The sequence below is a fragment of the Mangifera indica genome, chromosome 10 (genome assembly GCF_011075055.1).
Source record: "Mangifera indica cultivar Alphonso chromosome 10, CATAS_Mindica_2.1, whole genome shotgun sequence".
Lineage (NCBI taxonomy): Eukaryota > Viridiplantae > Streptophyta > Magnoliopsida > Sapindales > Anacardiaceae > Mangifera > Mangifera indica.
In genome coordinates this window covers 10,365,493-10,383,745 of record NC_058146.1, presented here as the reverse complement: position 1 = coordinate 10,383,745, position 18,253 = coordinate 10,365,493, and the positions used below count along the sequence as shown (strand labels likewise).

Here is an 18,253-nt window from a genome sequence, read left to right as displayed (position 1 = left end):
ATTAAACAAATAAATAAGAAATCTTACCGAGTCAAAACTAAAAACTTGTGGGAGAAATCGGTTAGCCTTTGTAGGATACATAACGTCAACTATGATTACGGTGTAAATAACTAGGATTTGAGAGGTTTGGAGGACTGTCTGAGAAAGAGATTAGGGTGTAAAACTATGAGAATTCATCACATTAAAAACCAAATAACTTTGATAAATGTAAAAAATGAAAACATTGCTTTGACTATAGTTATCTAGCAAAACGACGTTATTTTGCTTCAATCTTATATTATATAAGCAATGTAAAACGACATCATTTTGAATTAGATAAAACGATATTATTTTATTTATATATGCAAACTGCTTACAAGCCTACTAATTGAACACTTTTATAGTTTGAGTTCAAAGTTAAACTTGATAGCATCACGTACCCATGACTCAAGCTTGATTCGTGATTGTTTATTTCAAGCTCGAATGTGCCAAGTTGACAATTGAGTTAGTGTCAATTTGGCTTGAACCCCTAGTTAAAATAATCCCAAATGCTCTATTTCAAGGTACACAACAGTTTACATTATCCAAATGATAAGGAAATAAGATTACCTTTTGTAATATAGCCAGAAAATATTATATTTAACATATACACAGAGTTGTTTGAATTTTTTATTCACCCTAGTGAACACAAGAATAAGAAATATTAGCGGATAGTTGATGATTCTTGCATCTGCATATTTGTTGAAGCAGCATAACAATTGCAAATAGAATAACAAGGAACTGAATCAGAAGACATTAAAAGGACAAGTATTTACTTAAAAATAGCTATAGGGAAAAAAAAAGTACTAAGAATGATTGATCGAGAAGTATTGACCTGTTTAAGAAGAAGTCTCCTCTGGATTCAACCGAAATCGGGTATGAAACGAAGACCCATACGACGAATATCTTCCCATTCCGGCTCTGGTTCTTCATAGGATGTAATTTTCCAATTTTGTAAAGATGGGAGAAACTTTAATGCTTGATCCAGTTGACTAATTTTTGGACATGACAAAATTTTCAAATCCACAAGAGCAGTCAGATTTTGCAAGGCACCCACTGGAAGAGATTCTAGATCAGGAATTTTAAACATAAGCATCGACTTTAAATTGGAGAGAGGGGCAGAAAAGCAAGAGCAAGTTGATGGTTCCCCTTTATTCTTCAACGTCATCGTCATCATCCGCTGCAGTGGTTTCGAGCTTGTCCTGAGCAATTTCAATTCTACCAAAGATGGATACAGTGGCATGAACATCAAATTGGGGCAGTTTTGGATATCTAATTTGGAAAGACAAGGAAATGAAGGCAACTCTGTATCATTATAATCATGCTCCCTCCACCACCCCTTTAATTCAGGACAATCGCAAAGGGTGAATTGCTCTAGGGATGGGAAGAATGTTGCTGGCAATGTGGACCAACTCTTATTTGCTTCATCTGAAATATACTCCAGATCATCTAGATGGCTAAGATACAGAGTCTTCAAACATGGCAATTTATCCAATGGTGGGATATGTTTGCATCTTCTACATTTTTTAATACTAATTGAAGTTAACTTTGTAAGAGACAAAAGCCAATCACACAGTTTAACACCCATGAATGATCTCACACTGATTTTCTTAAGATTTGGGTGTGGCTTTAGACCTTCTAACACCTCTACTTCATTTCCTTGAACCTCTCCATCATCACTTCTTCCCCAATCCAATGTCAGAGACCAAAGAAATTGCTTCCCTTCTAAGTTGGCCGACTTTCTACTTGCCTCAAATTTTAAGTTTTTAATCTCGAGTTTTCCTCTCAAGTTGTTCAGCCCATGTAATTCCTCTGTCCCACTATGATTACTTTTTCTTTTGGACTGGTCGCTTACCACAAATAGTGGTAAAGTCTGAAGATTAGTTAAATGCCCCAGTCCATATGGCATTCCAGTTAAAGAATCACACTTTTTGTTTATAAGATGTCTAAGGTTCACCATTTTTTTAATATCTCTTGGTAGTTCCATAAGCTCACTACAGTAAGACAGATCTAATGTTTCCAGATTTATTAGTCTTGACAATGAATCAGAAAGTATTTTAATGTCTACACCAGAAAAATTGAGATATCGCAAATGCTTCAATTCACCAAATAAACTCAAAAGTTCCCCATTTGAACTCAGCAGTTTATGAAATTTTAACCCTCCAAAATCCAATGCCCGTAAGTATGTATAACTAGTTAAAATTTCATCACCATGATCCAAGTTGAAACCCCAATTTAATCTACAAAATAAAAGCAAAGTTCTTATATTATTTCCACTATATAACACAGCTGGAAATTTCCATGATGCTTTTACTTCACCACAATCTAGAGATAAATGGCGACATCTTACATTCACACGTTCAATCTTTTCAAATGTTTGCATGGTGCATTCAGTTCCTGCAACCGATTGTGCAAGGTCATGCATAAGATCATGCATCTTACAAGCAACTACATTGCCCCATCTATCATATTCTGGATCTTGGAAAAATGATCCTGAAAGTAGAGTCAAAAAATATTTATCACCAACATCTTCTGGATTTGACATTTGAATAAACCCTTGCGCCATCCAAAGATGAATCAATTTTTGCTTCTTAATCTTATAATCCTTTGGAAACAATGCACAATAAGCAAAACATTGTTTCAAGGTTGAAGGGAGATGATCATAGCTGAGCTTGAGCAATGGTAAAATATCACTTTCTTCTTTAATCACCTTTGACATTTCATTTTCCTTAAAATTCAGCCAATCATCTTCCTTATTATTACCAGACAGTAATTGTGCTATTGTCATTATGACAAGAGGAACTCCACCACACTTTGCTACAATCCCTTTTCCTATCTCTATTAATTTTGAATCTTTTGGTTCCACCCCATGTTGAAAGGCTTTCTGGGTAAACAAAGACCAAGACTTTTTTTCATCTAGTCCAGTCAAGGGATAGACATAAGATTCAAGTTTGCTAGTAACCTTAGCAACTACTTTACTACGTGTAGTAACTAGTATCTTGCTTCCTTTTGAACCATTCATTAATAGATCAGTCAATTCATCCCATTTATTCTGCTTTTCATTCCATACATCATCCAAAACTAGTAGATATCTTTTCCCATCAATTTCTTTTCTAAGGAATTCTTGCAATTCATTCAAATGAAAATTTCCAAGTTCTTTACGAGTTGCAGAATTTATTATCTTTTCGACAATTGTCTTTACAGTAAAATCCTCAGAGACACACACCCACATCCTTAACTGAAAATAGTTTATGACATTCTGATCATTATAAACAAGCTGAGCAAGTGTGGTTTTTCCTACTCCTCCTAGTCCAACTATGGTAACGACTGAAACATTCACAGAATCATTTAAGTCCAATACAAGTCTTATAACTTTACTTTTATCATTATCTCTTCCAATTACCTTTTCTACACGTACGAAAGAATGAGTTTCCCTTTCAATACTTATGACTCCCTTTTCAACAGGACGATCAGAAAAGTGGAACTGCTTATCACTTTTAATCTCATCGAGTTTTTCCCTGATAGTCTTAATCTTATGAGCCATTCTAAGACTAAATGCAATTTGATTATATCTGGAGAAAAAGATTCGTACCTTATATGCCAATTTGTTTCCAGTCATCACCTCTCGCCGGCGAAGTTCAGTAGAGAAATCATCTAACAAGTCATCTGCATCATAAAAAGCATCTTTAAGCCTGTGGATCCAATCGGTTACCTGTTGGTTCATTTTGTTGTGCTGCTCCTCAGCATCAAGAAGTGTTGATTTGATAGTGTTGACAGTCTTGTTGAGTTTTTGAATCTCATCCTTAACACCCCATGCCAATTTGCCTTCTCGGAGAAGCAAGGATCCCAACCCTTCCAAGATTTTGCCCGCAACACTAAATAGAATGCCTTCAGCCATTTGTTCTCAGTTGCTGTGATACAAACTGATTTTTTTCAAGAGGTAGCTGTAAAAATTAGTTGTAAGACAATATTGGTGATGTTTATAGACAAAAGTCAGGACTCTTAACATAAAATATGAAGAAGATACTTTACTTGTTGATGGAATCCAAAGCGAAAAGGAAAGAGGTAGTAAATTCTTGGCGTAATGATAGAAAAAGACCAGCAATTATCAACAGAATGTTTTGCTTTGTGAATATTAAACATTAATCTATTAAGGGTTTGTAATTCTTTATTTGCATCAAAACATTATTTACTACCAATTTTTTTATAGCCACGTTCTGTGGTACGCCGGGCAGGGTCTACCCACTAACCAAACTAACCAACCAAACTAAAAAAATTTTCAAACCTAACCAAACTAAAAAAATATAGTTTTGTTTGATTTAAATTATAATTTAACCCTATTAAACTCATTCATTTATAAATATATATTATTTAATAAAATTAAAATTTTTTAAAACATAATATAAACATATAAATGTAAAATAGATATGTAACATATATTAAATATAAATATAAAGGAAATAACAAAATAAATATAAAAAAATTGTATATCTAATTATTTATCAGAAAATTTATCAAATATAGTTTTATATATATAAAATACGATTTACAATTTGATTCAATATAACTCAGTCTAGAAAACTAAACAATTAACATTGTGATTTTGTCCTTGGGGAGAATCATTCACTGACTTTGAGATGATTGAGTCTTGAACATGTCCGAACAATGCCTGTGTGAGAATCAATCATTAAAATTCATTTGAATCAACTTAAGAAATGCTAATATATGTAATTATGAAACTTTGTAATTACTCCTAAAGTTTCAAAATAAGTAGGGTTTATGTAAACTGAGTTGAGCTAGAAGATCTTTTAATTTGAGTTTAGTTTAAATAAAAATGATTCGAATCAAGTTTATTAAATCAAAATTAAGGATAATTCAAATTCAGATTAAATAAAAAATGGTTTAACTTAATTTAGCTCGAGTTCGGTTTGAGTTTATAATTCTAATCAATGGCTCAAATTTATTGTTTATTAACAAAATGATATCGTTTTACCTAATAATAAATCAAGCAATATTGTCTTGTTAATTAACTATAAATCTGAATTAGAAATCTAAACCATAAACTTAAATTGAATTAAGTCAAATTGATTTTAGCTAGAATACAATTTGATTAAAAAACAAATTGATCTTTTTAATTTAAACTTAATAAACTAAATAAATTCAAACTGAAACTGGACCACTTCTAAAACTAATTAGCTTAAAGCTATTATAAAATAATTGTTACCCAAGTAGATTTCTAGCTAATCAAATCAGTTGATGCAGTGGGAATGCATTTAAATGCCTCTCATCTTGTACAAATGAAATTCATTCATAAAAGTAACTTATAGTTACGTTTCTCAACTTGCCTCTCGATTGTCTCAACTCTTATTTCCTTCGGTTATAATATAAATCTATCTCTCAAGTCTTCTTCTTCGTATATTTATTATATTTATAATATATTATTAGTACCATTCATTCACATTTATTTTAATATTAGTTATTTTTTAATTATATTATTACTACCCATTTCACTATACCCATTTTGTGTGTATTATATAAATATAGATATCTCAATTATGATATTATCCTATTTGCATAAAACAAACTGTGACTATTTTAATTATTATTCTGTTTAAGTTTTTTATTATATTTATTTTTCCTTTTGTGAATAACAAACTGTAGTTATATTAATTTTTATAATTGTTTCATATTTGTAAATACAAATTATAACTGTATCTCATTTGCAACCCAAAGTTTGTAAAATCATGAATCTGGACCCGAAACTATGAATATCATTTGAATATTTATTTGTATTATAATAATTGTATCTGAATTGTAATTTAAAGTTTGCGAATTTGTGAGAATATATATTTATATACATATGGGCTCAAAGTCCCAAATTTCATTAAAATATTTATTTGTTTTATAATAACTATATCTTTTTTGTAATATGAAGTTTGCATAAATTAAATATGGATTTGAAGTCTAAAATATCATTAGAATTACAATTTAAAATACTATATTATTTTGAATATTAATATTCTAAATATTAATTCTAAACCCTCAACCGTAAACTGTAAATTATAAATTTTGTAAATATCAGACAATATCTAAACCTGAAGTTTCAAAGATTAATCCAATATATTATTTACAAAACTATAAGTTTTGTGAGTATGGACAATATTTGAACCTGAAGTTTTTAAAATTGGATAGATATAATTAAATTGACTTTTTACGTGACTCTCTACCTAGAATTTATGAGCCTTGAAAATGTGATTAAATAAAATATCCCAAAATGACAAATCTAATGCCATTATATTATAGACATCACTTTCCTGAATGATTGCAAAGTGAATACGTGGATATAATGATAGATATACTAAATTTGTGAAGAAATTTGAAAGATAAATTTAAATATTAGATTTAATAATACTCCTAATAGCTCTGTAATTTAGTACAACTTTACAATTTTTAGAATTTTTTCCCTAATTAAAGTAATGTGAAACAGATAATATTCTCCACATTTCATCCTTATAATGTATAACAATATTGGGAAAAGAAATTCTAAATTAATGTTATATGTCTTGTTAATGAAAAACAATCAAAGTCGCCTCACAAACAATACATCATTTCCTCAAGTGAACGCAACTACTAGAATTAATTATCATGGGTGTGAGTAAGGTCTTGGATGAAACAATTTTGACCTAAAGATGATTATAATAGAAAATCTCAGTCATACTTTTAGAAGTGGACTAAGATTGAAATGAAATAATAAATAATACAGAGTAAACTATAAAATAATCAGTGTGGTCGTAAATGTCATTGGTTGCATATATGTAGTATACACAAACATTGGGTGGATCTATATTAAACATTTATAAAAAAATAATCGAATTTTTTGATGATTTAGATCATATTGATCTAATGAATTGATGTTTCAAGACTTCTTTCAAGAATAAAAATATATGTCACTTGACTAATTACGTGCATGCTCAAAAATTTTCATAATTAAAATCCATAACAAATCTTTATTTTGGAGTTGTGAATATTATTTTGTGCCTTATTATCATGTTCTCCTCTATTTCACTATTTTGTGTACGTTATAATTAACATAATTTTTAAATGGAAGGATATGAACTCCAAAATTGAAGCATAAAAACTTCAAAGGTTGATGATAAAGATATATATTTGGTGGATAGTGCAACAACATACATAATTATTAAAGAAAAGAAAATTTTCTTAACTTTAGCACTAATTGAAGCTAAAGTAAACATGATTTCAGGATTAATAAATCTTGTTGAAAGCTTCATAAAAGCCACAATTTTATTGAAAAATGAGATCAAATTAAGCATAAATGATATATTATATTCAAGTAGATCCAATAAAAAATATACTTAAGTTTAAAGATATAAGAAATAATGTTATCACATAGAAACCATGAGTGAAAATGGTGTAAAATTCTCTTGTATAATTGGTAATGCTTTCAAAAAAAAGGCTTGTACTAGAAAATTTGTCCACTTTATTATCAGGATTGTATTATATAATTATAAAGGCAATTGAAAACTATGCAATATCGAACAAGAAGCTCTCTAGTCCAAAAGAATTTATGCTTTGGCATAATTATCTAGATCACTCAGGATCTATAATAATACGTAGAATTGTTGAAAATTCATATGAACATGCACTAAATAATCATAAGATTTTATTATCCGGTGAAAAATTCTGCACCATCTATTCACAAGGCAAATTAGTAATTTAAAATTAGGGATGGACTCAAACTGAGTTGAGTTTGAGTTTTAACTTACTTGAGCTTAACTTAGCATAAGAAGAGTTGAACTTAAGCCTAGACATAATTGAGTTCAATGAGTTTTGAAGGATATATGCTCAAGTTAGGACTCATGTGTCGAGTGATGTTTACACTCGACTTCTATGGACTCAATACTGTAGATACAAGCTTAACCATAATCGAGTTCAAGAATTAAAATGCAAATTTAATTAAAGTATCTTCGAGTGGAATTCCTTTAATTAATTGAATAACAAATACAAATTGCCCATTACAAAAGCCAAAACGTAAAAACATTCATCAATTCTATAATATTTTGGTTTAGAGAATCACAAATACAATACACGGAACAAATTAGGACAAAGCATATGAACGAGCTGAGTGGCAAGCATCCTTACAAGTAAACACTATTACCTATCAAATACAAAAGACAAACTCAATCTCATTCTCCTATTTGCAGTCACAACAAAATTAGAAAAACTAACAAAATCTGTTTGCAATCTCTCTAACTTCTATAAGTTTTCAATTCTATTTATCCCTTTATTGCTTCATTAGAGATTGTCTTTCATGCTAAGTGACCAAATTTTAAAGAAACACCTCGTTTATTACCTATAGGTGGCTTATGTGTAGTGGCTAGCCTAGAAGAGGGGTGACTACTTCCTCTTAGAGGCAATGTAACCTCAATTTCACTATAAATCTGCATGAAAATATATGACATAGATAAATAAATAATAAAACTATGTATACATATTTTTTATATATAATTTGGATACACAGATAATGTATTATCATGCGATTAGATGATTTTGAATTAAAGATAAAATAATACTCAATGAAATGATGACATATCATTTATATACCCAAATTATGTAAAAAAATATGTACATATAACATTGCTCATAAATAAATAAATTAGATTGCCAACCAAGGAAATGAATGATAAGCAAAAGGAATAGACATTTGTACAAAGTAACTAACTAACTTTTCATATTTTTTCATTCAATAAATGATTCTGACTTAACCACCTTCATACATAAACATATTTATAGTTTCTATAACTAAAGATTTGCTATATTACTCTAGAAGAAATACCAAATGTTCTCTCAGAGGCCACAATTTCAGTTACCTTAAGGGAAAGCATGTTAATTAGGTCTGACTAAAATTTTAAAAAATCAATTAATACCATAGACTCAAATAAACCTTGCCTAAAACTATGAACACATCAATTCGTGTTAACAATACAAAGCAAAGGTCATATGCAACATAAATGACTGTACAGAAATGAACATGAAACACGAAATCTAACCATCTGGAAAGTCTGATAAAGGACAATAAAATGAAAGTTAAGAATCCAAGAAACTAGTTAGCTCAAGCTTAACTAAGTTGACTTACGATTTTTTGCACTCATTCCATAGATATCAAACTAGAGATGAATCATATATCAAAATGAAAAATTTTCTCTAACAAAATTAAATATGGAAAACAAATTCTACAAAAAAATCACAAATGGAAACTAAAAAAAAAAAACACTTCGAAATTCATAAGCTACCACAAATTATCACATAATATATAGGCTAAGTAATATGATTACTAGTGACTGCATATTTGTGTGGTTTCATCAGCCGCATTTGCCACCACCATAAAAGAATCGATGTTACGTCGTTTCTCGATCAGAAAGAAAAACTAATAAAAAAACGAAATTACAGAAAGAATTCGCCCGAGATTAGAATTAGTAAGTGAAGTAGTGATAATTCAGAAGAGGATTTACCTTCAAAGAGGAAGAAATGTGATTGATTTTGGAGCCTTGTTTTTGTAAACGCTAATTTTTGGATTTCAGAGAAAATTAGCAAACCAGAAATAATATAATAAAAAAAAGGAACAAAGAGGTTGCCATAAAACTACCTATTTGAATTATAAATTTGTATCTAACTTAGTTATGAATTTAAATTAAATCGAGATCTAAATTTGAATTATTGATCAAAAATCAATCTGAAACAAACATCTTTTAACTTGAGGTTTATTTGATTTAAAATAATATTTTAGGATAAAATTAAAATTTTGCCCCCAAAGTAAAATTTTAGATGAAATTAAAATCATCCTTAAAAATAAATCCTACATTTTTTGAAATCCCCTAAAACTATCTTTCAAGGACAAAAATAAACTTGTACCCAAAAGTTACGTTTTAGTACAAAAATAAAATCATTTGTAAAAGTAAATCTTATGTTTTTTGAGATGAAATTAAAATTGCCCTTAAAAATAAGTCTTAAATCTTAAATTTATTCCTTAAAATAATCATTTTTAGGCAAAAATAAATCCTCTCTAAAATTATTATCCTGTGACATAATTAAAAATGTGCCAAAAAATAAACCAAATTTTTAGGTATATAATTAAGATTTCGTCCCCTCAAATAATCATTTTGGGACAAAAATAAAATTATCCCTAGAATTATCATTATTTATGGGCAACATTAAAAAATGTCCTTAAAAATAAATCTTAATTTATTGGGAACGAAATTAAGATTTCATCTCTAAAAGTAATATTTTAAACAAAATTAAAATCATCTCTAAAAATAAATTTTATGATTTTGGAGATAAAATTAAGATTTTGTCCCTAAAAGTAACATTCCGAGATGAAATTAAAATCGTCTTTAAAAAAAAAATTTTATGTTTTATAGATAAAATTAAGATTGCATCCCCTAAAGTTATTATTTTGGGACAAAAATAAAATGGTCCCTGAAAATGACATTCTAAGACAAAATTAAATTTGACACTAAAGATAAATCATACATTTTTTGGAATAAAAGTAAGATTTTGTCCCTAAAAGTAACATTTTAAGACAAAATTAAAATCGTCCTTAAAAAATAAAACCTATATTTTTGCATTTTGGTTCAAAAATAAAATCTTCCCTAAAAGTAACATTCTAGAATGAAATCAAAATTATCCCTAAAAATAAATCTTAACTTTTTGGAGATGAAATTAAGATTTCGTCTCTAAAAGTAACATTCTGAGATGAAATTAAAATCATCTTTAAAAATAAATTATATGTTTTTGGGGACAAAATTAAAATTTCATCCCCTAAATTTATCATTCTAAGACAAAAATAAAATTGTCTCTAAAAGTAATATTCCAAAATGAAATTAAAATCGTCACTAAAAATAAAACCTAAGCTTTTGGGGATGAAATTTTAATTTCGTCTCCTAAAATTATCATTCCTGGATAAAAATAAAAACGTCCCTAAAAGTGACATTCTAGAACGAAATCAAAATCATTTCTAAAAATAAATCTTAACTTATTGGGGGCAAAATAAAATTGTCCCTAAAAATAAATTCTATGTTTTTGTGGACAAAATTAAAATTTCATTCCCTAAATTTATTATTCTAGGACAAAAATAAAATTATCCCTAAAAGTGAAATTCTAGGACAAAATTAAAATCGTCTCTAAAAACAAATCGTACGTTTTTTAGGACAAAATTAAGATTTTGTCCCCTAAAATTATCATTTTGCAACCCTAATTAAATTGTCTGTAAAATTATCATTTTGGGACAACATTGAAAATATCCTTAAAAGTAAATCTTAACTTATTGGGGATGAAATTAAGATTTCGTCCCCTAAAATAATTATTTTGGGACAAAATTAAAATTTTGTCTCTAAAAGTAACATTCTGGGACAAAATTATAATTGTCTCTAAATATTTTGTTCTTAAATTTAATATTTGTTGTAGTGTATAAAAACCATTCAACAATAAACCAAATTCATAGAAGTCAATACTATTATATATATTTTAACCAAGTTCCTAGAGGAATTCAAATTATATCTTAGTTTAAGTAGAACAAGCACTACGACCAAAAATTCATTGAATATCTAAAGCTTATAGGACTTTATGTAGGTATAGGATCTGACTATCTTGCAAAACTAATTTACATATGTCTATTCCTTTTATTACACCCCTAGTATTATTGCCTACATAAATCCATCTCATCTCTTTAAAATTTGATCAAAATTCCACAAAAACCCTTTTATCATGGGCTACACGATTTGTGGTACCTAAATCTAGAGTCCATGTAGAATAAGACTCAGTTAATTGTATAGTACTAGAAACTAACGTTTCATCACTTAAAGTAGAATGAGACAATATCTTTTTTGGCTTCGTGCACTCACGGGCAATATAACCTTTATTGCTACAATTGCAACATGTCATCTTGGTTTTGTCTCTTCTTCTAGCATGTTTATCACTCTATATCATTTTAATTGCTTGTTCTTATAATTTGAGCCTTATACGACCTCCTTCCTTTTCTTAGACTTGTACCATTTACATTTGAAGCCATAAATAACTCTTGGAACTCGATTTTGCAACGTACGCATGAGTACTTGATCCAAATACCTCAAAGCACTCGTCCTTCAGCTTAATGCAGTGAGAAATGTCAACAAAAGTCTTTATATTCTCAATATGGGTCATACGCACCTTCATATGTTCCAAACTATTAGGAAAATATCGTGTTCCTACATGAACCTATATTTCATCTGTCAAGTTGTGTCTAGTTCACTTCGGCTCCAAAACCATATTTGACATGTCGCTTAGATATTATTTCATTGACTTGTTAAGGACTTTTTTATATATGTCAAATTTGACAATCAACTACCTTAGTTTGGGGATTGCAGTTCCTCCAAACTTTTCTTTCAAAACCATTCTTGTGACATATACAATTAGGCATTACTAGTACTTTATACCAGATTATCATTCATGGAACTAGTCAAGATACCACATGTAATGAAATCTTTCTTTTTACATGTGTGATATATGTCATATCATGTTTGTGTAAGACACTATTCGGGTATCTACCCTTTAATCAGTTATGGCTCTTCCATAACCTCATTTTACAGCCTTGACGACATTTTGCTCATCTAGGATGTAATGTATCTTTAAATGTCATACATTATAATTATCCCCATTCAATCTCTTGGCCTTATTCAAGTCAATAATTTCTAGAATGGCTTGATTAATTAGATCATAAAGACATATCAAACACAACATTAATTATTGCAATTACATACATATCAATTATCATAATTGCACATTAAAATTTAAAATATTTCACATAAGACACAAAATCAAAAGTTCACCATATTCCCAATTATCTTTCATGACTCGAATGTTTGACATTTTAAAATTCAATCCAATTGCGTTAATATTAATTTCTGGATAAGAATTTCATTAAATCCTACAAATCTCAAAATTCCAACATTTAACATTTATAATATGTGATACAACAAATGCAACACAACTATAACTAGGACCATTTCATCATCTTGTACAATTTTTTGAGTTACTTTATTCACAATAAAGTCTTTATGATAGGCCAAATGTCTCACATTTCATTGATTTGGAAATAACAATAAAGTAGTGGGTTTTTTTTATATTTATTACTATGCACCACTTTTTAGCAATTTGTAATGTATCCACATAATCCCAAAAGTTCTTCACATTATTGTCCTGAATAACATCATTTATTACACGAGTCTAATGATCATGCATGAATATAATTAGGCTATATATCATCTTTTTTCCAATTAAGAGAATGTGACTTACTTTTTAGTCTAAATCTTTATTTTATATATATATATATATATATATATATATATATATATATATATATATATATATGTATATGTATATGTATATATTAGATTGTCAGTTAATCATATTTTATATTATATGTAATGGTCCTTAGTTAACAAGCTTGCATGAATTAGAAATATGTGTTTTGAAATACCGATACGTATTTGCATAAGCCGAAATGAGGTATTACTTCTTTTACTCTTTGTAGGACCTATAGATTTTGTTCAATGCATCGATCTGAGCATTAAATAGTTGTTGCATATTGAAAGAAAGCATTCATGCACTCTGGCACACTTGAAGCAATAATCCACAACCTGTCACACACCAAAACATGGTTCCACGCACCTCCACAAGTTGAAATAGTCCAGTATTGCTAGTACTTGTATAATGAATTCTTATGACATATGTAGTTGGGCAACTTGCAACATATTTTTCAACTCAAATTCCAATCTGGGTTCATAACTCAAATGCATTATGTTCAAAAGCATGTGCAAGACTTTCATGGTTACCTTTTTGAAGTCATTGACATACTCGATAAGCATATTTTCCATTCTGAATATGGCTTGTCATCTAGCCAAAATATGTATAATATATAGTATTACAATGTAATCTAAACAGGAATCCTAATCCTCTGAAATGAGAAAAATAATAAATAAATAAATTGAAATTCTAATCCTATGAAATATGAAAATAATAAATAACTAAATTGGAATCCTAATCATATGATATAGGAAAAATAATAAATAACAAGTCAAAATCACACTGAATCAAAATTAAATTAAATTAGAATCATATCTAATTAGAATTAGATTAAATAAGAATATGTTTAACACTCCCCTATAATTACAGCAAGAGCTCTCAAAGCTACAATTGGAGATAGAAGTTGAAAAGTCAATTGCTTTAGGAGAGAGAGAACACGTTAGAGAGAAAGGCTGAGCATATGTTGGCTTAATCTCATGCGACCGAAGATAGAAGAAAGATGTTTCCAAAAAGAGAATCACAAACAATTGAAGACAATGGGGATTGAAAATAATACCATAGTAGTAGAATTAATAGTGATTGAAAAAAGGTTCAAATTAGCCATTAAAAGAAAAAAAAGAAAAACAGTAAACAAAAAACTTGGTTCTTTTCAAAAATAGAGAAATGATAGGACATCAATAGTATGGGTGATAAAACAACCAATAACAGAGAGATGAAAACAAGTGCTCAATAGTGTGAGAGATGAGAACTGGTATTTAATTATGTGAGAGGCTAGAGTGATGATTCAATCGTGAGAGAGACTAGAGTGAAGGCTCAATTGCGAGAGAGACAAGAACAAAGGCTCAATCATGAAAGAGACGAGAGTAGGGCTAGGGAAAAAGAAAATTCAGTTTTCAAAACTAAAGGCTAAAAATGGATATTAGCCACTCTAATACCATGTAGAATTATGAATTGGGTTATAAATCAAATTAATATTATTGAAGAAATATTGTATAATATATAGTATTACAATGTAGTCTAAACAAGAATCCTAATCCTATAAAATAGGAAAATGTTGGAAAATAATACCAATTTTGTAAATTATGAAAATAATTAATTGCGTGCCCAAATTACATTAAATTAATCATTGGATGATCCATAGCATTCGATACATTATTACTTTTATATCCACAACATAGCTTGCTCATGTACTTGCATTTTTTTAAAAAGAGGAATTTTTGTATTTTGGTGTTGGGAGGAGTAATAAACATTAATATTAAATAATAGTAAAGAGTCTAAGGGTATCGAAATAAGGTGAAACTCATAAAGTCTTACACAGTGAATGAGCAAGGATTCATCCTCTCACTATTTCAATTGGTCAACTCATTTATGCAACCATGGCATGAAACATGTGCTACAATGTGTATTTTCTATAAATGTCATTATATCAACGTTGTACAGATCTTAGTTTAGTCACTACACCTAGCACCTTACTTAAGTTCTTGATCATCTTCACGCTTAAAAATATTAATTAAGAACTCACATCTGATTGTCAAAAGTTATTTGAACAAGGAGAATCCAAAGTCATTATCAATTTTATCTATTTATGACCTCATATTGATTAATCATCAAAGCGACATTTCAATTAATAATTCATTTCTCAAGCAACTTGCTCCTCTTTTTGCCCTCTCTTAGTGCTACTTTTCTCAAGAAATATGTCTCACCTTTGCACACTCTCTCAACACCAAAAGTGACTACTCATGTGAGTGAGCCAATCTTAAACTTGTGTGATATTTTAATTTTATTAAGCTTTCAGATAAAATGATGTGTATACAGTCAAATAACATGAATTTTGGGATGCAAGTTCAAAAACAAAAATGATCTTGAATTCATGGTTTTTAACATTATGTCACTAATACAATATATAAGCTTAACAATTTATGCAATCAGAGATTTAACATGTGTAAAATAAACATCTCTTATAATAAGTTTAGTTAAAGGATCAGTGACCATATGATATGTTGTTTTATATTATACACTCACTTTCCTCTTGGAAATGATGTCAATCATAAAATTATGTATAGTGTCGATATGTTTGATTCTATAAAATTTAGGATCCTTTGTAAAGCTATCCCGACTTGATATGATAGTGAACAACTATTACTCCAACAATATTGTTTTGTATACCCAAATTCAGTAAGAATCTTCTTAATTGAATAGTTTCTTGCACAATCACTAAACAAGCTATATACTTGGTATTTATTATGGATAAGACTATGCTTGTTTATTTCTCACTATTTTATGATATGGACCCTTTTTATAGTAAGAAAGCATAGCTAGAAATGGGTTTGTGTTGGTCTAAATTACCTCTCCAACTGACATTTAAAAAGCCAATCAAATACAAATTTGATCATTAATAACATAAACAATAATCCACAGTATCTTTTAAATATCTTAATCATCTTAAATGGGTTTAGTGTTCTAGTGCTCTTTTTCAAGATTCAACTGATATCGACTAACCAACTTGATAACAAAAACAAATGTCTAAGCATGTACGCACCATAACATACATAAGGCATCCGATGACATTTAAAATAGGATAATATTGATATTTCTCTTCTTTCATATTGAGTTTTGTGACATATCTCTTGATTGAATAGTTCGCCTTTTGGCATAGAAGTATCAATGGGTTTACAGTTTACCATGTTGAATCGTTTTAGTTACTTTTTAAATATAATGTTTTTATGATAAAATCAAAAGTTTCTTTAAATGATCTCTCTTGATTTTAATTCTTGATATGTAATTTGCCACTCCTATATCCTTCATGTCAAAATTCGTAGATAATTAACCTTTAATAGTCATCATATACTTTAAATCGTTTTCAGCTATTAACACATTATTTATGTACAAAGATAAAATTACAAATTTATCATCAGACTTCGGCACATAGACACAGTAGTCATGTTTAATCATCTTAATGTCATAAGATTTTAACCTTGTGAAATTTCAAGTACCAATGTCTAGATAACTGGTTCAAGTCAAATGTTGATCTTTAAAGTTTGCACATTTTGCGTTTCTGACCTGTAATAACAAAATCTATAAAGTTTTTTGCATAGATTTCTTTGTCAATCTTTCCACTAAGAAAAATTGTCTTGACATTCATTTGATGCAACTCTAAATCAAACATTTCACTATAGTTAGAATCAAACAGATTGAAGTGAATTTTATAAATTGCAAAAACATTTCTTAGTTATTTATACCTTCTTATTGAGTATAGCTTTTTATCACAAGATGAAGTTATATCTATCTATTGATTCGTCTACCTTACGTTTGATTTTGAGAATCCATTTGTTCCCAATAGATTTTCGACCCAATAGTAAATCAACCAAACTCCAAATTTGGTTTTTCATTATCTTGGGGAGTGATTATGAAAACCTCATTTTCAATTTTAAAATGTCATTTAGGTACTTTTGGATGTCTACTCCTATGTTATGAAGGATCATAACTCCTACTATCTGAAATATATTAGAACTTAATCTCACTGTTTTTACTAGGTTGAGATGGATGAGACAAGCAATTAAAAATTATTGCTTCCAAAATAGGTTGGAGCTTAATCTCATTTGCTCCCATTAGCTAGAACAAGTATAGAAACTACCTTTTGAGACTTAGCTAATGGTCATTGAGATGTACTTATCCCCATTATTCTTTCATCTCATATAAATGAAGACTTATATTAGTATCACACCAATTAGGAAAAACATCTTTTATGAATATAACATCTCTTGATATGATTTCAATTAATATTCCAATGGAATCCTTCCTAGTGAACACATACCCTTTGGAGTGTTCAACGTATCTTATAAAAATATGTTTCTTTCTCTTGGTCCCAATTTTTCAAACCTATAGGGAAGAGTCATGGATAAACACTGCTAACCTATGAAGTCATAATTAATTTAACTCAGGTTTCCTACTTGTCAATAACTCATAGGAAGTTAAAGTAACTGATTTAATAAACACTCGGTTAAGTACATAGGTAACAGTTAACACACATCGCCCTAAAGTGATGTTGAAGATTTGTCTACGCCATCATTAAATTAACTATTTCCATTAGAGTTCAATTTCTCTACTCTGCTACATCATTTTGTTATGGAGTTCTAGGAATTATTAGTTGTATTACTATTCTTTTTTCATTACACAGTTCCTTGAAGTTTTCAAACAAATTCTCAAAACTTCAGTTAGTTCTTAAAGCTTTTATCCTTTTGCCTAATTGATTCTCAACCTAATTTATATTGTCTAAAGAAGTTTATTGCTTTTGACTTATAGGAGATAAAGTAGATATAACCAAATCGAGTATACTCATATGTAAAAGTAATGAAATATGAGGCAACATGCCTTGCTT

General features: G+C 29.1%; 1 protein-coding gene across 1 annotated transcript; it reads right to left on the bottom strand.

Moving 5' to 3' along the window:
• Positions 1–880: 880 nt before the first annotated feature.
• Positions 881–3,916, bottom strand: LOC123226720 (disease resistance protein RGA2-like). Its single transcript, XM_044651254.1, has one exon. The coding sequence runs from the start codon at positions 3,914–3,916 to the stop codon at positions 881–883; it is 3,036 nt and encodes a 1,011-aa protein (XP_044507189.1).
• Positions 3,917–18,253: the final 14,337 nt, after the last annotated feature.

Excerpts from the sequence above, each read along its gene's own strand:
- LOC123226720 (XM_044651254.1), bottom strand. The coding sequence starts at position 3,916 with ATGGCTGAAGGCATTCTATTTAGTGTTGCGGGCAAAATCTTGGAAGGG.